General features: G+C 47.2%; 2 protein-coding genes across 4 annotated transcripts in view; one reads left to right on the top strand and one right to left on the bottom strand.

The window, feature by feature from the left end:
• Nucleotides 1–16,615, top strand: part of Lca5l (lebercilin LCA5 like) — a 33,286-nt gene extending 16,671 nt beyond the window's left edge. The window contains exons 6-11 of one of the 3 annotated variants that reach the window (XM_021184701.2): nt 1,638–1,775; nt 10,992–11,076; nt 12,190–12,293; nt 12,780–12,897; nt 13,441–13,551; nt 15,017–16,615. In XM_021184701.2, coding sequence (XP_021040360.1) covers nt 1,638–1,775; nt 10,992–11,076; nt 12,190–12,293; nt 12,780–12,897; nt 13,441–13,551; nt 15,017–15,807 — 1,347 coding nt within the window. In that variant the 3' untranslated portion in view covers nt 15,808–16,615. The remainder of the gene's footprint in view (nt 1–1,637; nt 1,776–10,991; nt 11,077–12,189; nt 12,294–12,779; nt 12,898–13,440; nt 13,552–15,016) is intronic. The other 2 variants (XM_021184702.2, XM_021184700.2) reach the window with 2 other exon arrangements.
• Nucleotides 16,616–17,023: 408 nt separating this feature from the next.
• Get1 (guided entry of tail-anchored proteins factor 1) overlaps nt 17,024–24,553 on the bottom strand; it is a 14,643-nt gene continuing 7,113 nt past the window's right edge. The window contains exons 2-5 of the mRNA XM_021184703.2: nt 23,291–23,456; nt 21,822–21,889; nt 20,655–20,769; nt 17,024–18,987 (exon numbers count right to left, since the gene is read on the bottom strand). Coding sequence (XP_021040362.1) covers nt 18,914–18,987; nt 20,655–20,769; nt 21,822–21,889; nt 23,291–23,456 — 423 coding nt within the window. The 3' untranslated portion in view covers nt 17,024–18,913. The remainder of the gene's footprint in view (nt 18,988–20,654; nt 20,770–21,821; nt 21,890–23,290; nt 23,457–24,553) is intronic.

Here is a 24,553-nt window from a genome sequence, read left to right as displayed (position 1 = left end):
TGTTGTGAGAATCTCCCTTTGAAATGAACACCTGCTTTCAGCTCCTACAAAAAGGCCATCTCCTCTTGCCAGAGTATTGTGTCTGTCTGCCTGTCCAGCCCCTTTGCTTGTATTGTCTCTCCTCAGTCTGACAGATTAGACTTGTTTCCACACTTTTAGTTATTTAAAAATAATGTTTCCCTGGGAAGAAAAAAAAAAAGGAAAGGAAAGGGAGGAGAACAGAGGTGGGGGAGGAGGGGAGAGGGAAGAGGGGAGAGAAGGAGGGGGAAGGGAGAAGTGGGAGAAGAAAGGAAGAGGGGCAGACAGGGAGAGGAGGAGGGGAAAGTAGAGAAGAAAAGGGGGAGGGACACGTGGGGAGGGAGCAGAGAAGAGAAGGAAGGGGAAGGGAAAGAATGGAACTAAAGTATCTGAAGAGAGATGGATAGATTTTCCCAACAGACTCTGGTTGTCCAAAGCTGGGAGATTTCACTAAAAGAGACTATGAGGGAGCAGGCACTAATCACACAGGGTCCTGCCTGTTTTACATGATCCTCATGGACATAAATACAAATGGACTGTTTAATTCTCTGATACTTGATGATAACAAATATTTTCTGATAAGTATTTGATGGTTTTGCCTGCATTTTCATACTATTTGTTATGAAATATAGTGCGCTGAGGGGGTACCTGGGGGCCACACCAAGGGGTCCCAAGGGGTCCCCTGAGAAATTACACTATGGAACAGATCTGGTACAAGGTAGTTCATTTGGGGGAAAAGAGGGGGTGGGGACCTGGAGAAGGGGTAGAGGCAGACATGCAGACAAGGGTAGTGGACATGTAGACAGGCAGACAGACAGACAGACAGACAAGAGCAGAGCCATGAGGGCAGAGAAGAGGGACAGAGAAGGACAGAAAGAAGGAGAGAGACTGGCAGGAACACTTGAGAACAGAGAGAGAGCTGGAGTGGTGGGGCAGGCCTTTTACACGCAGCCACACCTGAAGCACCTGATGGCAGAAGATGACATAAGCCCCTGCTAGGTCCCTGGGAGCAGCCTAGTGGAATGGCCAGTAAACTAACACAATTCTGCAGGGAAAATCCTCTACTATCCAGAAAATTGTCTTCCATAGAATAAGTGGTAGGCACCAACAGTACCAGTAGCCCCTGTCACTCTGCTACACCTAAGTCAGCACTGGGTACTGATGTGTCTGGTAGGCCCACCCAGCATGTCTGTTCTCCCATCTTATGGTCCACCACTGTGGAGGGTGGCATGAAACCCATTACAGCCTTCCTGTCTGCTCTCTAGGGACCCCTGTCCTCATGGTCTGTCCCAAGGCTAGGCCCTTCCTCTAGGGAAAGGAGCCAGAAGATTTACCATCTGCAAAGACAGCAGAGCAACGTATTTTGGCCCCACTGTTATATATACCCTGGTTGTACTTGCTGGGTTTTCAGGATGCATTTGAATATCTGTTATCAGTGTCCAGGGTTTGTAAAGAACATTGCGGCACTGGGCTGGAAAGATATATTTATTCTCTAGACTTGAAATCTGGGACTTTTTGGCCAATGTTTCATTTTATCATAAATGTAGCTTGTTTCATCACAGTCAATTTTCTTGACAACACACTGGCTATGGAATAGTTGAAATATATACTGTTTTCAGAACTTGGAAAAACAGCTGCGGCTGAACAATCGGTCCTACAGTCGACAGCTGGCCAAAGAAAATCGGAAGACGTTAGCAGCTCAAACAGCAACAAAGACTCTGCAGGCAGAAGTGAGACAGCTGCAGCAGAAGCTTAAGGTATCTCCCCCAAGACAATCTGTCTCAAAGACCAAGTCACTTACACATACGATGTCTCCAGGTTGTTTCTTCAGATCGTTATGAGCAGATGCAGGATCTATATAGTTAGCAGAGACTGAACAGCCTGGCCACTGTGCATTGACTAGAAAAACTCAGTCTTCATAAGACTGCGTGTTTTCATTGTTATTTCACGGCAGTAAACAGCAGCATGTCCTGACAGCATTGTACTGCAACTCAGAGTACGTTCTAAACTGAGAGGTCAAAGCGCTGTAACAGTCAGAATACACTTCAATAGCCCATAACTTATTCAAGGTCTCACTTGTGACTTGAGATGTCATCCAGACCTGTTGCGTCTGCACGGTGTGCATGGGCTGAAGAGTCAAACCTAACAGATACACACAAACAGTCTGACTTGCACATCATCTGGGTGTGCTGGAGACGGGGAGCAGTAGTTGGCAGTCATCCGTGGACAGTTTTGAGGCCTGTAGAGCAATTTTGAGACTAGCCTAGGCTATGAGGGACTGTCTCAGAAAATAATAGGGCTGCCAAGCCTCATACCCCAAGTTATAACCCTGGGACCCACATGGCCAAAGGAGAAAACCAACTCCCCCAAGTGGTCCTCTGACCTTCACATGCATATGTACAAACATACATCACATACACACATACAACACATACACACACACAAACGAACACAAAAATAGGCCATGTGGTGATGGCATATGCCTTTTATGCCAGCACTCAGGAGGCAGAGGTAGACAGATTTAGATTTCTGTGTTAGAAGCCAACCTGGTCTACAGAGACTCTGTCTTGTAAAACTGGGAGAAAGAAAGAAAAAAAGAAAGAGGAGAGAGAGAGAGAAAAGAGAGAGAGAGAGAGAGAGAGAGAGAAAGGTAAAAGAGGTGAAAGAGTTATATCCAAACTACCACAGGGTTCCACTCACCCCAGTTAGAACGGCTGTTTCCACAGGAAATTCTGCTAAAGATGTGGAAGGAAAAGGCCCCCGGTGGGAGTGGGAGTTAGTGAGCCACCATGCGAAGCCATAAGACAGCTTCTCCAAAGGCTAAAATTACACAACTATGTGACCCAGGTTCAGCACTCCTGATACATGTCAAAGAACATGAAGTCAACATACAAAGGACATGCATATGCACATGAGGGTCATCCATCTGTGTCATGTGTACTCACACAGAGGGCCACTCAGCTGTAAAAATGAGTGGAATCCTATCATTTGCATCCCAGAGAGAACTGGAGGGCAGCATGGAAGGCCAAGTGACCCAGACAAGGATGGCAAGTGCTGCGTGTGTTTACTCTTGTACGTAAGGGGAGAGATGAGGAGGGGGGACTGTGAGGGACGAGAAGAGAAGAGGGAGGGAGGAAGGGAGGGACTGGAAGAACAGGTATGAGTGGCCAGTGTGTGGAAATGTCATAAAATAGTGAATCGTACTAATCTCTACATTACTCTGTGCCAGTATTATAACAAAGGATTTTAAAGATTTGGTTTTGTTCATTTCAATTGTGTGTGTGCATACGCACGTGTATATGTGCCCGTGAATGCAGTGCCCATGGAGGCTGCAGGTGTCAGGTACCCCGGATCTGGAGTTATAAGTGGTTGTAAGCTGCCTGACGTAGGTGTTGGGCACTGAACTCGGTCCTCTGAATAGAGCCAGAGAAGTGGTGAGTGAAAAGGAGGCGGAGTCTCTGTACACACTGTGACCACCTTAGAGAAGGATGTAGAACCAACGCTATGGTGGTTAATATTTACAGAAGAAAACGGCCGGTTATGGCAGCTAACAGTCTCTCGGCACACGGAAGGCAGAAGCAGGAGGGTAGTGGGTTCAAGGCCACAGCTGAGCTAGATAGGAAGATGTAAGCCATCTGGGCTATTTAGTGAGACTGTGCCAACACACACACACACACACACACACACACACGATAGCAATGTGCAGAAGACAGAGCAGAAGGGATGGCTGCAAGACCACATCTGGGGCCACAGAACTGTAGTGCATCGTCATACAGCAGGACTGAGTATAAAAAAAAATCCCGAAAAGTCACTGAAATTTTAAAAAGAACCAACTATGCATTCTACTGATGGTATAAGGTCATGGGGAAAAGCCACTCCAGGTGACTTAGCACAGAAATTTCAGTTAACTCTAACCAGTCACCTGCTAAGGATGGAATGACTTCACACACAAATATGAATGGTTTCAGAAGTGACATTGTGTGTGGGGTGGGGGAGATAGGGGATGCGGGGGCAGAGAGGAGGGGCACGGTGCTTCACAGTGACTTTGAATACACTGTGAAAAATGCTGGTGCCCTTCAGAACAGGGCTCTAGGGGTGTGGTAAAAATAAAAAGCACAAGTAAGAGAAGGTGAAATAAAAGGCCACAGTCCTGATTTTGATCTGAAATGGAAGTATGACTTCACGACATATTTTATTTTAAAATCTAAATATTTCCAATGGGACTGAGAACAGTGGACACCTCTAATGTCCACTGGTTCAAAGAGTAACAGGACATCTTAAAGAAGTCATACCAGAGAAACTGTCACCTTGCAGAACCAGTTCTTACTGGCCAAAAATGATCAAAAAACATAGTCAGGCATGATAGATGCTCTTGTAATCCCAGCACTCAAGAAGCTGAGACAGGAGAATTCAAGGCAAGGACCACCTAGGATCTATAGCAAGACCCTGACTTGAAAATTAGTAATAAAAATAAATAAATAAAAGAAGGGAAATATATGAGAGTAGAATGGGATGAATATGATGGTCAAAATATATGTGTGTATATTATGTATGTATATTATATATGTATATGTGTATATATTGTATATGTATGTATATTATAGGTATATGTGTATATGTTATGTATGTATGTGCTATGTTATATATGTGTGTATCTTGTATATGTATACATGTGTATTATGAGTGTTATATATATGTGTGTATGTATTATATATGTATATGTGTATATTATATATGTATATGTGTATATATTATATATGTATGTATATTATAGGTATATGTATATATGTGTATATAATATATGTATGTATGTTATATATGTATATGTGTGTTATATATGTGTGTGTTATATGTGTGTGTTATATGTGTATGTACATATATGTGTATATATATATATATATATATATATATATGAAATTGTCAAAGAATAGTATTTTTGTAAAGCTTTATTTATATGAGTACACTGTAACTGTCTTCAGACACACCAGAAGAGGACATCAGATCCATTACAGATGGTTGTGAGCCACCATGTGGTTGCTGGGAATTGAACTCAGGACCTCTGGATGAGCAGTCAGTGCTGAGCCATTTCTCCAGCCCCAAAGAATAGTATTTTTATATAAAGAAAAATAATAAAGAATTTGTAGTGCTTAGACAAAACACTTCACCTGGAGAGATGGCTCTGCAGCTCAGAGCATTTGCAGTACAGTCTTGAAGACAGGTTCAGATCAGACTAGGAGCCCTATGCACACCTATGACCTCAGCTCTGAAGGAGGCAGGGGCAAGAGAATTTCTGGGGCTTGCTGGTTTCAGGGAGAGACTCTGCTCAAAGTAATAGGCAGAGGTGCTTGGGGGACCTATCCTGGGGGGTCTGAGTTGTTGTTGCTGAGCATGGAGTTCAGAATGTTCTCTGCTCTAGGCCACTCCACGATGTGTAGCCCAGTGGCATTACTGTGGCTCATTCTGGGTGACTCCACTTTACTAAGGAAAAGTTAAGCATGTCCATCACAGAGAGTGATCACTCACTCGCACAGATAAACTATAGGTGAGGAGCACATGAGAATGGGCACAATAAAATCAGGTCATTAAGCCATGCCTGAGAACATCAATTAGGAGACCACTCAAGGGCACAAAAGCCTCACCATAATGAGGGGTACATCAGTCAGTAGAACCCCACAAACAAAGGACATCTGCCCTCCATCCACTGGCTGCCCATCAGGATATGACAGAAGCCCTGCAGATGCCCATCACTTGACACATTCCTCTCAAATTATGTCCACCTGTCCACCCAGCCCTCCAGACACAGCCCTGGACCTTGCCCACTGGTCCTGTATCTTGGTGGTGGCTTACCTCCGCCATGTGTTTCTGCAGCTTAACTCTGCAAGCCTCCAACTGACCTCCTCCTAGATTCACTAATGCGTAACCACCCATAGTGACTGTCACGTATTAGCCGTCTTTGCCTTAAGATTTCTGCACTCGCCGGGCATGGTGGCACAAGCCTTTAATCCCAGCACTCAGGAGGCAAAGGCATGCGGATTTCTGAGTTCAAGGCCAGCCTGGTCTACAAAGTGAGTTCCAGGATATCCAGGGCTATACAGAGAAACCCTGTCTCGAAAAAAAAATTTAAAAAAAGATTTCTGCACTTGTGTTTGGGGGGTGCAGTGGGGGGGGGGAAGAGACCAGAGATCAATACTGGGTGCCTTCCTCTATCCATCTCTACCTTATTTTGAGACAGGGTTTCTACTGAACCTGAGCTTGCCAATTTGTCTGGACTGGTTTGGCCAGCAAAATCTCCAGGATCCCGCTAGCCCTGCTTCCTAGTGCCAGAGTTACAGGCTGTGCGCTGTACCTGGCTTTTGCTTGTGCACTGTGCATACGTGTGTGTTCGTGCGCACACGCACACACGCACACGCGTTTGGAGTGTAGTGTGTGACCTGGGAGTTAATAGTAGCAACTAAGACTGCAGAAAGAGCCCATGATGGTCGCCAGCCACGCTGTGCGGAGTAGTCTCCACACTGTGGTAAACCACAGGGCAAGGGTCACATGGCCCGACACTGACAAGGTAGACCTTTCTGCTCTGTTTCTGATGGAGTGGGCTTGTTGGTAGGTTATTTCTGCACTGGTGAAACGAGCCAATTCAAGACAGATTAGATTATATTAAAGGCAGGTGTATTGGGAAGCTGCTCTCAGGTGAGTTCACTGACCCCAAGGATTGAGGCCCGGGGGGGCGGGGGGGCCGCCATGGGGACAAGGGGTTAGGGAAAGAAGAGAGAGAAAGGACACACACAGAGAAGAGGAGGAGTAGGGAGGGAGAGAGTGTGCACACAAAATGCCTGGATTATATAAAGAGGGGTCTCTGAGGAAAGGGCAGCCCAGCCCCTAGGCTGGTAAGTTCAGTGTGGGATGCAGGATATGCCAGGTAGGGACTGAAGGATCCTGGGAGAACATGGAGGCCAGGTCTGCTTTGATATATAAAATATACAACTCAGTCCCTTGTCCTGGGGTCTGGGACCAAATACTCATGACTCTCGGTCACTACCAATAGCCAATAGCAATCACTGGTGATTCCTCCTTCGTTTGGGATCACCTCCCAGCTATAGATAGAATCTCCTTTTTTTTTTTTTTTTTTTTTTGGTTTTTCGAGACAGGGTTTCTCTGTATGGCCCTGGCTGTCCTGAAACTCACTTTGTAGACCAGGCTGGCCTCAAACTCAGAAATCCGCCTGCATCTCTTAATAAGCATCACCTGTCAATAAAAAAAGCTATGGCCAATGAACTGAGGCAGGAAGTAGGAGGTGGGACATCCAGCAGGGACAGAGAATTCTGGGAACTAGTGAGAAGGCACAAGGCCTTTGTCAGGAAACACTGAGGAGATGGATGTACACTAGCAGGTAGCAGAACTCAAGAGAAAATAAAGAGATTTCATTTATTTCATTTATTAATAAATAATTAGTCTCAGAGTTGTCATTCTAGGAACATGGGCTGGGAGGAAAAACTGGATGTATTTTTTATATCCACCAATGCAAGTCATCTGGGCAAATGAGTTTAACCTGTAGATGCCTCCACTGTAGTCATCCCAGATAATAAACCAAGGGCAACAGGATAGAAAATTTAAGGGTGTTATATTCTAGACCATTCTCATTATTATGTTGCATAAACTACTTTCAGACACCAGAGAGATGGTTCAGGGGTTAAGAGCACTGGCTGCTCTTCCAGAGGTCCAGAGTTCAATTCCCAGCAACCACATGGTGGCTCACAACCATCTAAAATGAAGCCTGATGCCCTCTTCTGGCATGAAGTTGTACCGGTAGATAGAGCACTCATCTACATAAATTACAAAATCATTTCTAAAAGTTATTTTTAAAAATTACTTTCAAATCTGGGTGGTGGTGGCGCACGCCTTTAATCCCAGCACTTGAGAGGCAGAGGCAAGTGTATTTCTGAGTTCGAGGCCAGCCTGGTCTACAGAGTGAGTTCCAGGACAGCCAGGGCTACACAAAGAAACCCTGTCTCGAAAAAAACAAAATAAAAATAAATAAATAAATAAAAATTTTCTTTCAAACAACAATGATTTATGAAATGACAATTTTGTTTACAGATCTATAGTTTAGGCAGGACTTGCCAGACAGCATATCTGTAACCCTCCTGGCTTAAGTACGGATGGTTCACAGGCTGGAAGATAAACATGACAGAAGGCTCACTCCTGTGTCTACACTAGTGCCAATTAACAGCTAAGATTCTAGGTCATTCAGCTGGTATGAACTCCACCTCGAAGTCACAGAGCCTCTCTTCTGCCTCCATCCATGAGTGGAGACGGGTAGTAAACTCCTGCTGTGGAAGAGCGCAGGGACCAGAAAGTGTGCCAAATTCAGAACACTATAATCTACCACATAAGCCTAAATTCATAATGTCTGGTCCCAAGATCCCAGGATACCTGTTTCTGTACAGTAGCCTCATTTCCAGAGTCATCTCCACAAATCAAAGCCCATCACCGAAGTATGAGATTAACTATGAAGATGGATACCTGCCTCCACAGCTCCCAAGTGAGATGCTGGGGCCTGGGCTTACAGGCAAGCCCCAGGGAGCACCGACCAAGATAGTTAGTTGATGGGATCCCCTGTGAGCTCAGGGTAATCTTGGCTGTGAATCCATCCATGAGCCCTTGTCCTCTGTGATCTGTTGCAGGATAGGTGATCACACTGTGAACCCTGAGATTGTGTTATGGTGCGGTTCAGCCCTTAGCACACACCTTTAATCTCAAACAAGGAAGGTAAAGTTAGTTTACAGAAGGAAGCACCCGTATTTGAAGGTGGCATCTAATTGAATGGCAGACAGAGTGATGAATCAGAGAAAGAATTGACAGAATAGGATCTACTTGAGGGAGCCATGCAGAGAGGGGCTCAGTTTTACTGGGATAGCTCTACAGAGACAGGTTGCAGAGAGAACTAGCTAGACACAGGCAAAGACAGAATGAGCCAGAGAATAAAAAGGAACTAGCAGATTAGAACAGATTGACAAAGTTAGCATGAAGCCAAGCAGAGCAAATCAGTCAAAGACCAAGAGAGAAGCCAGATTGAATCAGACAGATTGGAAAGGAATTTGAGCCAGATCAGGTGAGTTGAGCAGCCAGCTAGAATTCAGAAAAAGCTAGAAAGGGAGGGCTTATTCAGCAGTCTCAGAGGCTGAAAACATCCTAGGTCTAGATAAGGTTGAACAGAGGCTAGAAGCTTCCAGGACTAGGCCTAGGTTAGCAGACAGAGACAAGAGGTCTCAGAGAGGACAGTTATAGCAGGTGAATAAAAGTTATTTTAACAGTGGTCCATCTTTCCTTTCTCTTGGTTAACCACACAAGTATCCTAGATTGTGTGATAAACTGTTACCTTAGCCCTCTTTGGCCCAGCCCAACCTTCTTCCCTATCCCCAAAGGAGACTCTCCCTCATGTTGCTCCCCACTCAGACCTGCATCAGCTCATCAGCAGAGATAAATCTCAAACCAAACCAAGAGACAGGACTAAACCTTCCAGCCACCAAAGCATGCGCCCTTGTAAACAAACACTGAAATCTTCATAGAAAGCAGTGTGAGCAACAGTTAGTCTAGGGCTGGAGAGACTGCTCAGCCGTTGTGAGTACTGGCTGCTCTTGCAGAGGAGTCAGGTTTGGCTCCCAGCACCCACATGGCAGCTCACAACCATCTTAGCTGGCTCTAGATCTGGTACCTTCTCCTGGCCTCCATGGACTCTGGTTATCACAGCCGTAAGCTGTTGGCATTTCTAGTCTCTGAGCAAAATGTTAAAATACAACAAAGCAGGAAAGGGAAATATGGACCATAATACTTTGTTTCTGGAAACATACATTCTAGAAAAAATATTTCTCATCCATGTCCATACGTCTCAAAATAAAATGTTATGATTAAATGGAGCATAAAAATAAAGGATAGGTGGGGAGGGTGACTCAATGGTTAAGAGCACTGACTGCTCTGCCAGAGGTCCTGAGTTCAATTCCCAGCACCTACATGGTAACTCACCATCTGTAATGAGATCTGACGCCCTTTTCTGGTGTGTCTGAAGACAGCAACAGTGTACTTACATAAAACATGTAAATCTTTTTTTTTTAAGATAAATAAAGGGGCTGGAGAGATGGCTCAGTGGTTAAGAGCACTGACTGCTCTTCCAGAGGTCCTGAGTTAAATTCCCAGCAACCACATGGTGGCTCACAACCATCTGGATTGGGATCTGATGTCCTCTTCTGGTGTGTCTGAGGACAGCTACAGTGTACTCATATAAATGAAATAATCTTGAGGGGAAGAAAAGATAAATAAAGCCCTGGGATGATTCCTGAAAGGTTAGCAGTACTGGCTGCTCTCTCAGAGGACACAGGTTCAATCCAGCACCCATGTGGAGCTCATAACATCTATAACTGCACTTCCAGGGATCTGATGCCCTCTTCTGGCCTCCACAGACACCAAGCTCACACATGGTGCATATATAGAGATATAGATATAGAGATATAGATGATATAGATATGCTGTAATGTTTTCTTCACTGAATGGAGATGACCTCAGAGGCAGTGGTGAAGCCCAGCAGGGCAGCAGGGCAGCAGGGCAGCAGGCTTGTCTCCATGTATAACAGGATTGCATCAGGGTCTTAGTCCTTTTCTTACCCCCCAACAAGAAAAGACCTTCAAAGCTTTTGCTTTGCCATGATTTAAAACCATTATTGTTGGGGTTTAAAGCAGAGCAGTGGCCTTGTTGTCAGCCTTACCAGCGCATGCTGCCCGTGTGACAGGTGCCAGGATAAAGGGCTTGATCTCTGCTCTCCAGTACCATGGTCACTAAGTACGGCCAGAGTGACTGAGGACTGGATTTTTATTTTATTTCACTTTTCCCTTACGGACCAGTGACCTCCTCTTGAATTGGTCTTGTAAGTCTAGGTTTATAAAGCGGTTGCTCGTGGGATACTGACACAGTGCTCTTTTCAGGAGAAGGACCGTGAGCTGGAGATCAAAAACATCTATACGAATCGAATACTCAAAAACTTAAATGATAAGGAAGATTATCCGAAAGGTATGGTTTAGTCCCTCCTGCCCAAAAATTTGTTTTCAAGTATCTGCAGATATTTTCCTAATTTATACAGGCAAAATGGTAGCGCCTTTAACAGGCACTTGACTGGGAGCAGGCATGCATTTTGTGACTGTAGAACAAAATAATGGAGCTGTGATATTGTCACAAAGAACCAGCAATGCTCTTGCTCCCGCTGGGCTCAGTCCCTTCCGCCCCACCTCAGATGAAAGAGACGCAAAATAACTGCCCATCGGAGCTTTCTAAGGAGAGCTATATACCAGTGGCTGGCAGCTTCTGAGCATGAAAGTTATCTGACGTGCATTTTATAACACGCACCTATGTCAGCCTTCAGTGGATTCGGGCAAATTCTTACAGCCATGTAACCATCACTCTGGTCAAGAAAGCACCTCCCACCGCTCACACCACACCCAGGAAGTCCCCCTCTGGCCCTAAGCAGCTGCCCAAGCAGACTCTGACCTCCCTGAACAACAGCGTAGTTCTCTGTAGATCCCAACACAGCATTGCTCTGTCCTGTGTGTTAAGCACCGAGGCTCCAGGCTGGTACTCCTGTCCTGCACTTTGCCCTATAAGACAGAATGTGCTCATATTCACTGCACCTCTCCCAGCCACTGGGTCTGCTCAGGTAAGGCACAGCAGACCCTCGCCTCTAATGCAGGAGCAGCAGCTAGGCCTGCTTTCAAAGGCATCGACCCCCCAATTTCTTGGCCTCCACTGACTGTGGATTATAATCCTGAGCAATGCCCACCAGACTAGACAGTGAGCCTGCCATGGGCATGAGACCGTTTTGGCAGTCATGGCTCTTGTTCGCATCATGGACAACCTCCTCACCAGGCCTCTGGAGCTCTGGCATGGTGTGGCAGTGGCTTGGTCTATCACAATGTCAACAAAACCACTATGCTGCCTGATCCTAGCACCTCCCTGGTTCCCCTTACCACTGCGATGCTCCTGACCTCTGAGCCGGAGGATAAGACAGATAAAGGAAAGTTGGAAAGAGAACTCTGACTGTGCGTTGCCTGTCTTTTAGTGTGAGCGCTTGAGAGCAGTAAAGCCTTTGAACACAAAATGCTTCTCATGTAGAATCTACCTACTTTACAGTTTCTTCAACGAAATCAGTGCAAGCAGACAGGAAAAGCCTGCCATCTGTAAATATGAGACACCAGGAAACTCAAAAGTCAGATGTCCCATTTTGGATAACTAAGGTATGAGAACTCTGAAATTTTGCATTGTCTAAAAAAATATCTTAATGAAAATAGTGTCTGGCTGGGTGTGGTGGTGCATATCTTTAATCCCAGCTCTTAGGAGGTAGAGACAGGTGGATCTCTGTGAGTTCAAGGTCAGCATATTCTACAGAGTGAGTTCCAGAACAGCCAGAGCTATTACTCCAGAGACCCGGGGGGGGGGGGGGGGGGAGAGTGACTAAAAGCAGTCACTTGTTGTATAAAAAAAGCATTGAGCTGGACGTGGTTGTGCACGTCTTTAATCCTGGCACTCAGGAGGCAGAGGTAGGTGGATTTCTGAGTTCGAGGCCAGCCTGGTCTACAGAGTGAGTTCCAGGACAGCCAGGGCTATACAGAGAAACCCTATCTCAACCCCCCCCCCAAAAAAGCATTGACATTTATTTAAATTTTAGTTTAAAATTATCTACACCTCAAAAATGTGCTTTTTACTGTTTTTGTAAATTATAGGGTAAAAGGGGGAAAGGAAACATTGCTCATAAAGAAAAATCAACAGAAATAAACCATGATATTCCTTACTATGTGTGTAAGCTACCAAAGCAAGAAGAGTCTAAGAGAAAATATGAAGGTAACTAAACAGCAAAAACCAAAAAAAAAAAAAAAAAGGAAAAAAATCTCCTTGCCTCACCTGCAATCCCAGCACAGGGTTGGAGACAACGAGGCAAGGAAAGGCCACAAGTCCAGGCCCAGTCACCTAGCAAGGTCATGAATTATTTTGGAAGATGCAAAGTCACTAGCTCTACAGCCAGGGCTCCTGGGGTAGATCCAAGACAGGTGGAGGTCAGAGAATATTCCAAAGGGCTCCTAGGAGCATCTCAACCTAAGCTCTCCAAGCTAACTTTCAGCTCAAGAGCAGACCAAGGCCAGATGCTTCTGCGGGTATAAGGAGGAGCCTCAGCCAGCCTAGGCTACAGCTGCCAGGCCAAATCTGTAGCTGTCCTGGTTAGAGGAGCCTGGAGGAAAAGGGATGGGGGTGGGCATATAGGTTGGTCCTGGTCTGTCTGCTCCTGGTGTGCAACTGGGTTCTCCCATCATTTCCTGCGGCTGCCTTCAACGCCTGCGTCTCTACTGAGTCTTCTGTTTACTAAACCATGTCCTCATTTTTGCGCAGCCAATCTTACGGTCTTAAAGAGCATGCCATCTCCTCCAGCTTCCTGGGGACTGGTGGCCACTGAGCAGATCTGTGCCTTCCATCTGGAATGTCACTCTTGTACCCATACAGGTGATTAATAATTTTTACATAGGTTAAAAAAAAAAAAAACTCTAGGTTATCGCTTTCCTTCAGAATCTTGAAGATAGGCCATAATGTTTTTATAGTTCATTGTTGCTGATAGGTGAGCTGGGAACACGGCAAGGCTGAGCAGGTGAGCCAGTCAAAATTCCATGCATTTCCTCAGGCCTGACAGGAGCTGAGAGAACCTAGCAGGGCCAAACTCTTGCTGTGAAGTCAACCATGTTGAAATAGAAGCTTTGGCAGTATCCCCCCAGGCCACTCACTGTGTGGTGGTGCAGTTTGCTGGAAACATCACCAAATGTGCACTTCCTGTGGCCAGTGTTCATTTAACTTTCCCACGTATCTTTAAGCCCATTTGGGAAATTTATTTGTTCATTTAACAAATTCTATTTGAGCATATAGTGTGTCGTGAGCCATTCATATGCACATGTACATACACACAAACACACATGCACACATGTACTACACGCACATACACATGTAGTTATGCACTTGTATGTGCACCCACACACACATGTACACACACCAGCAGCAGCAGCAGCAGCAGGAGGAACGAATGCAAATACCTTGAGCTCCTGTTCTAGTGTAGATTTCCCATAAGGCCACTTGCCCGTAGCTGCCTAGAACCCACAGCAGCATGCTGTCCCTCACCCGCTCTTTCTCTGGCATATCTGTAGTGTTGAACTAAAGCATGTCTGCTGCATGCACCACCCTGCAACTCTGGTTGTGTAGGTTTGTTCCTAGAGATTAAAGTCCTGGGCCTAAGAACATATTCGCTTAAATTCTACTAGAAACTGCCAAACTCCTGGAAAGCAAAAAATAAAATAAAATTGCGGATTTATATACACCCATCCTCAGCTTCTGACTATTGAAATGATTGTCTTAACATGTTTTAATAGCCCAGAGAGAAGATTTCCTTAGCATCTTGCAGGAAAGGTCAGCAATGCCCCCTTCTGTGTCTTAGTGCTGCCTATTTGCCACGCGTTGTTTCAGTGGCTTGTCTGGACGTCTAGGGAGGTGTGTGAACGTCTGAAATGGACGTCCAACGAGGTTTTTGGGTCGGGGCTGGTTGGTCGGTCTTATGGAGCCGTGGTGTCAAACCTGGAATCACACTCTCAGCCCCGAACCCATTCATTTTTTGGTATGGTGTGTATAAGTGCAGTGAGCACATTGGCGGAGACCAGGACAGGACACTCTATATCTTTCTCCACTACCCTGGACCTCATTGCCCGGAGGCAAGGCTCTCACTGAGGGTAGCCCAGCAATAATGCTTAGAATCTGCCTGTGCTGGGACCAGAGTCCCTCACAGCCATGCACCCCTTCGGGAGTTTGCTTTCTAAAGGGTGCCAGGGGCAGGAACTCAGGCCCTCAGCTTGGACCGCGCCGGGGGTGGGGATGGAGGAGCCTCCTAAAAATCTTGTTTGAGGGCACTCAATGCTCCATCTTTCTAAAGCAGATTTATCAAAGGAGGTCGAACACCGGAAACCACAAACTTCTCTGGAAACTCCTAGGAGGCCAAAAGAGAGAAAGGAAGACCAAGAAAAGAGAGCCATCCAAGCAGAGGCAGAGCCAACTGCAAAGGAAAGCGAGGCCCCCGAGGACACCGAGGATAAGGCCCTGACCAGGGCGGCCGGCGATGCAGGCGATGCGGGCGATGCCAGCAATGTTCGCGAGGTGGTCGGGGAGCACGAAGTGGTCGGAGAGCACGAGGTGGTCGAGGCACACGAGCTGCCCGGGGCAGATGAGGCGGACGAGGTGCACGGGGCGGGCGAGGCCCCGCACGATGTCGAGCCCGGGCGCGGCAGGAGGAAGACCCCACGGAAGCACTACTCCTTCACCGAGGCCACCGAAAACCTGCACCATGGGCTGCCCACCTCCTGCAGGCAGGTTTCGGGCAGCCCGCACTGCCGCTGCCGCCACAGCATGGGCAAGCACCGCAGCGAGCAGGAGCTGCGGCTGGAGCCTGCCGGCTACGAGCCTTCATTCGGCAAGGGGGCCGGGGCCAGGGCCAGGGCCAGGGCCAGGGCGACGGCATTCCGCGACAGGAAGAGCAGCCTCATGGAGGAGCTGTTCGGCGCGGGCTTCGCGGGCAGGGCGGGCTCCAGCGACAGCGAGGCAGTCAGCAAGTCCCCGCAGACTGGGCCCCAGGCCTCTGCCGGCAACGCCTTCGGGGACTCTAGAGCCACCGTGGCGGAGTCCATCCAGGCCTCGCCCACCGAAGCCAACAGGAAGACTGTTGTTTAAATGCAGCAGTCACCTGAAACATTCTTGTTTATATACTAGTTATGTGCCTTTAATCTTATTTACCATGTGAGGGCTTACATAGTGTCTGTTTTAGTACTTGGGTGGACTGTGGGTAATTTGCGTGATTGCTATCTAATAAAAAAATCCACTGTACCTTGGATGTCATATGGTAACATTTTAAATACAAATCTACATCTTTATTATGAGGGCGGAGCATGCATGTCCACTCTTTTTAGGAAGATTGGGTTTATTACATAGCCCGGAGATCTGGGACTCAGTGATTCTTGGCCAGCCTTAAGGCACATAAATTCTGTCAGCAAGGCTGCTGGCCGTCACAGCTGCACGGAAGAGGTACTGATCAGCAAGACGGACGGCCAGCAGACACAAAGACAGTACAAGGATTCAAGCTTGGCCTCGTGAGTCATTGCTGGTGGTCTCTTGCTCAGCTGAACTGAAAGCATCTAAGTGGCTTGCCTGCCTTTGTGCGCCCCTGCGCCTGTATAGAAGTCTGTATTTTTTTGTTATTGTTGAGATTTATTATTTCTTTTTGTTACACAATGACCGTTTCTCTTAATCTTGTTCTAAAACAACTGTGTGTTCAATCTGGCTGCTCAGGTCTAATTCTAACAGTATTCTGTTGGGACTATAAAGGGTCTGTATTCCCAGTCTACATTGTGTAAGTGGCCTTCATTTAGCTATTAGAGCAACTTAATCGTTAGCTAGAATTCATCACACTGTCTCCGAATGTTTATGGGCTAGTGTATATTAACACTTTAACAACTGAGGTCAAGGGCAGTGTGTGGACCAATGGTATAATGCCTGCTGAGGGATGGTGATGATGGTGGTGATGGGGTATTCTGGATATAAGCTGTGTATAGAGCCTCTACCCACATAACAGCACTCAGGAGGCAGAGGCAGGCTGATCTCTCAGTTTGGGCCAGCCTGGTCTTTATGGTAAGTTCCAGGGTAGCCAGGGCTGCACAATGAGACCCTATCTCAAAAAAATTAAAATTTAAACTAAAAAAACTGAAGATTTTTTAGATGTTTACTTTTATAAAAAAAATGTTAAAGGCTTTAAATGCATACAGTCCAACATTCATAAACACAGACCAGCATTCATAAACACGGACCATCTTGGAGAAACCTATAAAGCAGGTAACCCTGAGCCTGGGAAACTGCCAAGGCGGGAGGGGACAGAAGCACGCTTTCCACAGTACCCAGTCCCTTTTTAACTCAATGTTTATTACCCATTAATAAACAAATACAATTTGGGGATTAAAAACAGAGCTGTCCCCTATTTGCGGTGTTACATACACTACACACATGGGAACACTAACAGTCTTACATACATTATGCATGTGGAAGCGCTGACATCCACATTACACACATGGGAACACTAAGTCACTTGTTTCTTCAGGTCAGCTGAAATCATGAGAGGCATCTGGTCTGGGCACTTTGCCCTTCCAAGTGGCCTTGGGATGCTGACCCAGGCTACCTAAACGATGTGGGCAAAAAGCGCCATTGCAGACTATGGCTCACTGCAAAAAGGAGGAAAGCGCACACCCTCCCTCACCCCGAGGGCTGAATCCCCAGAGGGAACCCAGATTCTGCAGCCAACCTCCTCAGGTCCCAAAATAATCTTGTGTAGACCACATGCTTCCTTCGTGGTGAGCATGCTGGAGCTAGTGGGCAGGTCCTCCTGGCAATGTTGGCTATGCCTATTGCTGTGTTCCGTTTGTGTCCACAACAAATACAGCCAAGTAACCTTGGTGCCACGTGGATCTACCTGCAGCATCTGCGGAGTTTAAAGCAATGGACTCTCAAGCCTGCTCTGGTGGCACTCGGTCTGCAACCAATCCAAGGGCCGCACACTGGGCCTGTTCACAGTACAGTCAGAATAACAAAGAGCTACTTAGGAGATCATTAGGAAACACTGGAGTATAAATATGATCCTTCAAACCCAGTGCTACGCCTTTAATCCCAGCAGCTGTGAGGCAGAGACGAGAGGATTCCTATAAATTCCAGGTCAGCCTGGTCTACATAGTGATTCCAGGACAGCCAGAGCTGTGCAGAGCTGTGCAGAGCCCTGCAGTGCTGTCAGGGAGCTTTTCTGTGCTATGGTTCCCCAGAGGCGAATACCGCAGCTTGCAGCACAGGCAGTAAGCCCAGCTCCTGCTGTAAGACTGGTGGGACAGTCACACTAGCACTGGCAAATACTGTAACTAGGGAAAGTGCTTCAAAAACAGTCTTGACGGCATATACAAAAACAGTAGCGGCATATACCTTTAATCCTATCATCTGGGAGATAGAGGCAGGTGGATCTCTGTGGGTTTGAGACAAGCCTGGTCTACATAATTTCAGGAGAGCTGCAGCTACACTGAGAGACCTTGTCTCAAAACAACAACAACAACAAAAAAAAAAAAAAACAGACTTGGCAGATTTCTGCCTAGTAACTTCATGAGCCTAAGGAGTCTCAGATGAACTGGATCAGACCGCACCTTGTTTAACCCTATTCTTCTGTGCACAGCATAAACACCCAATGCTTTAAAGACAGACTTCATTTGAAATGCTTTAAATAAAAATACACGTCGTCTCATGAACACATGTGGGAAGCACTATAAAAAATGAACAAGCTTAGACATACGGCGATACTTTCCACACACTTATGTGTGACATTTCAGGAGACAAGTACAGCTACGTCACTAGTGTGTGTCACTTTCTGTAACTGAGATAAAAAGGAGATTTAGTAGTGGTACGAAAGTGTAGGTTTTTCTAAAATTAAAACAGCACTAACGGAGTTGTTACAAGTCTGACTCTGCAGCTGGCGACAGACCCAAACCATGCCCAGAAACAAGCACCAGCAGATGCCCCGTGGTGGTTCCCAGTTGGTGTGGATCCAGACCTACATCAGACGATATGCAAGTGCCGTAACTGGTCTTTCTGGCTCAATGGCGGGTGTAGAAAATCCTGACTTCAACAAGAATCCCAGGTGACACACAAAAGCAAATGTTCCCAAACATAAAACACAAGAATCTGTGGATTTGTGTGCAACCCGCTCTTTACCCTATCAGAGTCCTCTTGTAGAGACTTGTAGCTGGCCTTCCCCTCAGCTGAAAGGATGGAGAACGATAGCCACAACTTTGTTACAGACTAAAATCCAACAGGTGATTCCAATTCCACCTGAAAAGAGAGAAACTCAGGTCAGAGGCACAGCAGCCGAGCCATAGTTACCATCCACCTACAGGGAGGAGATGCCACTACCAAGGGGCAAGAGAAGGAGCCCCTTAGGCAGGGCCAGACAGGGCTGCACTATGCACCTCCTGACAGAGAAGCCCTTACAACAGGCTGTAAGAACACCCTGAGCCACTATTTCTTTCTCACGTCTCAAAAAAGCACTACAAACAAATTCCTGTCTTCTGAGTCCTCACGTGAAGGTATCCCCATCCGAATCCTCCCTGCCCAGGCTGTGAGGCCAACAGCTCAGCAGAGAGCTGCCCAAGGCGGCCAGCAGGCTGCTGCTCAGGCCTGAGCCCAACGGGGCAGGGACGCAGCACACCTAAGCTGTAGGTCCTTGCAACCGCTCTTTTTCAATGACGCATTTCACTACAGTATGAACAAAATTCACCATACATCAGAATATGCAGGTTGTTTTTTTACAGGCTTTTACACTGTCGTCCACGATGGCCTTGAAGCTGGAGCAATCCACCCTCTTTCTCCTCCTCCTCCTCCCCCAGGGCTGGGATTACAGGCATGAGCCACCACACCCAGCAGTTTTATTTCTGCTAGTTAAGATCAAGACCCAAGAAAGTGTCCTCACAGGAAAATTCAGATGATGAGCAGCTACTGAGTGCTGTGACCTGCAAGTATGGACCCTAATTCATAGGCTATCCTACCCTGGTGACAGTGGTAGGCTGGGCCTCTGAGAGAGGCTGAGATCACAGAGCCTTAGGAAGAAGCCTCCACGGTGCGGCCTGACTTTTCTCCTCCTACCCAAGAGCCCTTGAGAGGGTGCCGCTTATGAACCACAAAATGGGTCCTATTGATCCCCGGTGATGAACTGTGTGTGTAAGCCGCCCACTGTGGTATTTTCCTGAGTGGGCTTACAGCATGGAGGGAAAAGGGATAAAACATCAGGTGACCTCGACCACTTCAAAACAGACAGCAAGAAAGGCTGGAAGAAACAGAACACAACATTAAGGGTTTGTCTGTAACCGAATGGATTTTGTAGGGGGAGTGTCCTTTTTTTTTTTTTTAAGGTAGCACAGCTGGCTTGAAACTCCCTATGTAGACCAAGAGGGAAGGCCTAAAACTCAGAGATCCTCCTGCTTGCCTCCTAAGTGCTAGACTGAAAGTCTGCCAACTGGCATGGTTCTTTAAAAAAAAAAAAAAAAATAGTTCCTATGTTGCCAGGGCATGGAGGAGCATGCCTTTATTCCCAGTACTGGGAAGGCAGAAGAAGCCAGATAGATGTCTGTGAGTTTGGGGCTAGGCTGGTCTACAAATCTAGTCCCAAGCCAGTCAGGGCCACACAGTGAGACCCTGTCTCAAGAAAACCCAACCGGAAAAAATACTTCCTACGTGTCTACTCATTCTTCAATGACATGAATAACCTTTAACATCCAAAGGACCTTTCAAAACTCAAAGGCAACAGCCAAGAGCAGCCAGCTACTCAGAGAGGGAGCCACCGGGAGAATTAGCCTCTGGGTACCGGGGACTCTGCCCCTGGCAAGTAGCTTCTCCAGACCACAGAAGGCCGGGAAAGGAGGTGCAGCTTGCTGAGGGGACAGCAAGGATGAAGTCAGGTCATCTAATCTCCCACCATCACCGTATTTCCAGAAAACAATTACCTGCTACTCGAGTAGGAAAGGCTACCAGGCGGTCTAGTGGGGTGATCCACTTGCTGGGCACCACAGCCACAGGGACGGAGTAATACTTCCAAATGAGCGAGATCATCAGCGCTGCCTGGAAGAAGCCTGCGGTGAGTGGGGGCCTCACAGCTCCATCACTCAAGAGTGCGCGCATGTGCGCGCGCACACACACACACACACACACACACACACACAAAACTCCAGACAAAAACATCTCACACTGGTGATGGGGGCGGGGGGCTTCTTGTGGGAACTGGCATTTCCCTGTTTTAACATAGATGCCACACATCCACTATTTATTTAAGAGAGCTGAGTCTGCCCTAGCCAGTATAAAAGCAGCCAGGACTCCACAATCCCTCTGTCACCCCAGTCAGCTCCAAGCTGGTGACAACAAATGTTTCACCTCTTCTCCTTTCCCAGAAGCGCCTTCCGTGGTCCTGAACGCTCTGCTGAAATGCTTGGACTGAAGAGGGCAGGATGCCCGAGTCTCTCTCTGTGCAGTACCCGAAGCAGCATCCAGAAGGCAAAGAACACACCCCCCACCCCACCCCCACCCACGGTAAGAATGCCAGGCTCCAATAATGAGAAAAATGGGGGAGAACGGGAACTGAACAAGATGGCTGGCTCTGCTGAGCACTGCCTGTTCTTCCAGAAGATCCAGGTTCAATTCCCAGCACCCACCCAGTGACTCACATCTGTCTCTGACTCCAGTCCCAGGGAATCTAATATCCTCTTATGACCCCTAAGGACACCAGGTACATACATGGTGTGCAAACATTTATGCAAGCAAAACACCCATCCACAGAAATGAATAAACTTAAAAAGGAAAAGAAAGGCAATTGTCAAGTCGGTGCACGCTTGTAATCCCAGCACTGGGGAGGTAGACGCAGGCTGATCTCTGGGAGGTAGAGGCCAGCCTGGCCTAAGCAAACTGACTAACAAGGCAAGTTTTACATTGACGTGAAAGAACCTGCCCTGGGATAGAGGATGGAGAGCAGAGCAATCAAGAAAGACACCACATCCACCTCTGGCCTCTGTACACGAGTGTGCACCTGCACACACAGGAAGATGCCTACACACATGTGCACATACACAAACAAAGGAAAATAATCACAGCCGTGCAGTCAGAGCCCAGGCGACACTCACTTGTAGTATGTAGAAAGCAACACTTATAAACCACTTGATCTTGGCCAACTGAGCTGTCCGTGCCTTCACTGAAAGGGAAACAAAAAAAGAGGTGAAACAGGAGTCAATCCTGCAAAACTGAGAACACGCCTGACCACGCGGAAGTGTCATTTCCCTCACTAAACACACTCTCTAATCGCTGATTGATAACCAACACACTCAGAAACATCAAACAGGACAACAGTGTATGTAATAAACCTCTTACTCTGTTGCCAATTTACGAAATTTCAAGTTGGGTGGCTATGCTATTGTTTGAGTAGACACTTACTCAGCCTGCATCTTGAAGTCACTGCAGCCTAAGAGACTCTTCCCCAACGCACTTGCGCTCGCTCATCGACAGAGCTAAACATCATCCGCATTTTCTAACCTGCACCATCTCTGAGCCTCCTACAGGAGCCCAGCCCTCCCAAGCCCGTGTTCTACACAGCCTGCTCCACCTTACGCAGCCCAGCAGGGGCTCTCGGGACACACTGCTCTCTGGAGGAGAAAGGAGAGACAGGCAGACAGATAGACAGGGCCTCACTATGAAGCCCTGGCTAGTGAGCTGCCTGACTCTGCCTCAGAACACTGGGACCCAAGTGTACACCGTCGTCTACTCACACAGGAGCTGCTCCTGAGAGTGCCAAGTACCCTGAGGACCCATTGTGTGTTCTTTGTCTGGACTGCCCTCAGCAAAGTGCAAGTCTCAAGAGTTAAAATCTACAGAGGAAGCTAGAGAAAGCATCCAAGGAGCTAAAGGGATCTGCAACCCCATAGGTGGATCATTATTATGAACTAACCAGTACCCCGGAGCTCTTGACTCTAGCTGCATATGTATCAAAAGATGGCCTAATCAGCCATCACTGGAAAGAGAGGCCCACTGGACATGCAAACTTTATATGCCCCAGTACAGGGGAACGCCAGGGCCAAAAAGTGGGAGTGGGTGGGTAGGGGAGTTGGGGGGAGGGTATGGGGGACTTTGGGGATAGCATTGGAAATGTAATTGAGGAAAATACCTAATAAAAAATATTAAAAAAAAAAGAAAGAAAAAAGAAAATTGATGATGAGTTGAATAAATGATTGTAAAGTGCTCAGATTAAAAAAAAAAATCTACAGAGGACAAATTGGCTCTGAAGAAAAGTCTACAAGGATTTCTGGATATAGAAAGCAAACCGCTAGCCAGGTGTGGTGGCACACGCCTTTAATCCCAGCACTTGGGAGGCAGAGGCAGGAGGATTTCTGAGTTCAAGGCCAGCCTGGTGTACAGAGTGAGTTCCAGGACAGCCAGGGCTACAGAGAAACCCTGTCTCGAAAAACCAAAAAAAAAAAAAGCAAGCAAGCAAGCAAAGGGTTTGCCAGCAAACGAGAAGTAACGCATGTATCTCAAATCCACACACAAAGACACCCCCCTGCTCCCACCCACCCCTCCATCATGGCTGCAAGACGAGTACCGTGCGTTTTGAGCTTGTCTGTCATCTTGTTGATCTTCCTTTCCAGCCTGGCGTATCTGGCAAACTCATCCATCATGTTGACGGTGGACAGCTCCTGCTTCATGCCCTGGATCTCTGCCCTCATCTGTGACTCCTGCTCTGCATCCTTCTGCAGCACCCTGGAAATCTAGCAGGGAGGAGGCAGGCATCAGTGTGTGTTCCGGATACATGCCACAGTGGCCACCAGGTGGCGCCCACCACCTATCAGGGCTTGTCAGGGTCCCAGGACTAAGTGGTCACACCCTGGTGCAGAAAGGTACAGACCAGGCCAGTGGCAGAAATCGCCAGAGACAAGCCTCACCAACAAATGGATGAGCAGTAACACAGCATTGTCCAGAAACCTCCAAACACAGCACTGCTGGAAAGAGCCCTCTTCTCATGAGGGGACACCAAAGCAGGCCTTCAAACTGGACGTCAGTGACATGTTTGTCACCAGTATTACAGCCAAGACCTTTGCTCGCTCACAAAGAACAGAACAGCAGAGGGCTGTCAACTTACCTTCAAGGGTTCAAGGGGAAAACTGCTGTTTGCCCAATCTTTAAAATAGCTCTGCTGGTTTTAAAGATGAAAAGAGGGAGTATGTAAAGTTTAGCTGGCCCACAGCAATGGCACCACCCCCGAGCTCAGAGGACCCCTCTGCTTGCCACAAAGAAAGGCAACCTCAGTAACAGCCAGAGCCACGCCTTTGACCCTGGCAGTGTCATAGACAAACAGTCCAGGCACACAAGCCAAGTCCCCGTAAGGAACTCGCAGTTAAAGCCCCTGGGCTGGGGCCAGCACTGTGAGTCACCCTGAAGGCTGCACAGTGGACAAGGAACAGGGTTTGGAAACCTTCCTCTCTAATGCCCACTGTTCTCCACTCAAAGGGAGAGTTACTCCAACCTGGTCCACCCTGGAGAAAAAAAAATAGGTGGACCAAAGTCTCTAACGTTCATAGTGGCTAAGAGTGCTTGTTTTCAGAAGACTGGGGTGCAATCCCAGCACCCACACGGTGTGGTTCACGACCATCTGTAACTCCAGTTCTAGGGGATCCAACAACTTCTTCTGAATCCATGGACACCAGGCATGCAGCTGATGCACAGACATATATCACACATGCAGGCAGGTGATATACAGACATATATCACACATGCAGGCAGGTGATACACAGACATATATCACACATGCAGGCAAGTGATATACAGACATATATCACACATGCAGGCAGGTGATACACAGACATAT

The sequence above is a fragment of the Mus caroli genome, chromosome 16 (genome assembly GCF_900094665.2).
Source record: "Mus caroli chromosome 16, CAROLI_EIJ_v1.1, whole genome shotgun sequence".
In the NCBI taxonomy this organism is placed as follows: Eukaryota; Metazoa; Chordata; class Mammalia; order Rodentia; family Muridae; genus Mus; species Mus caroli.
The sequence above is the reverse complement of the archived record's forward strand: the minus strand, read 5'-3'. Positions and strand labels throughout refer to the sequence as shown.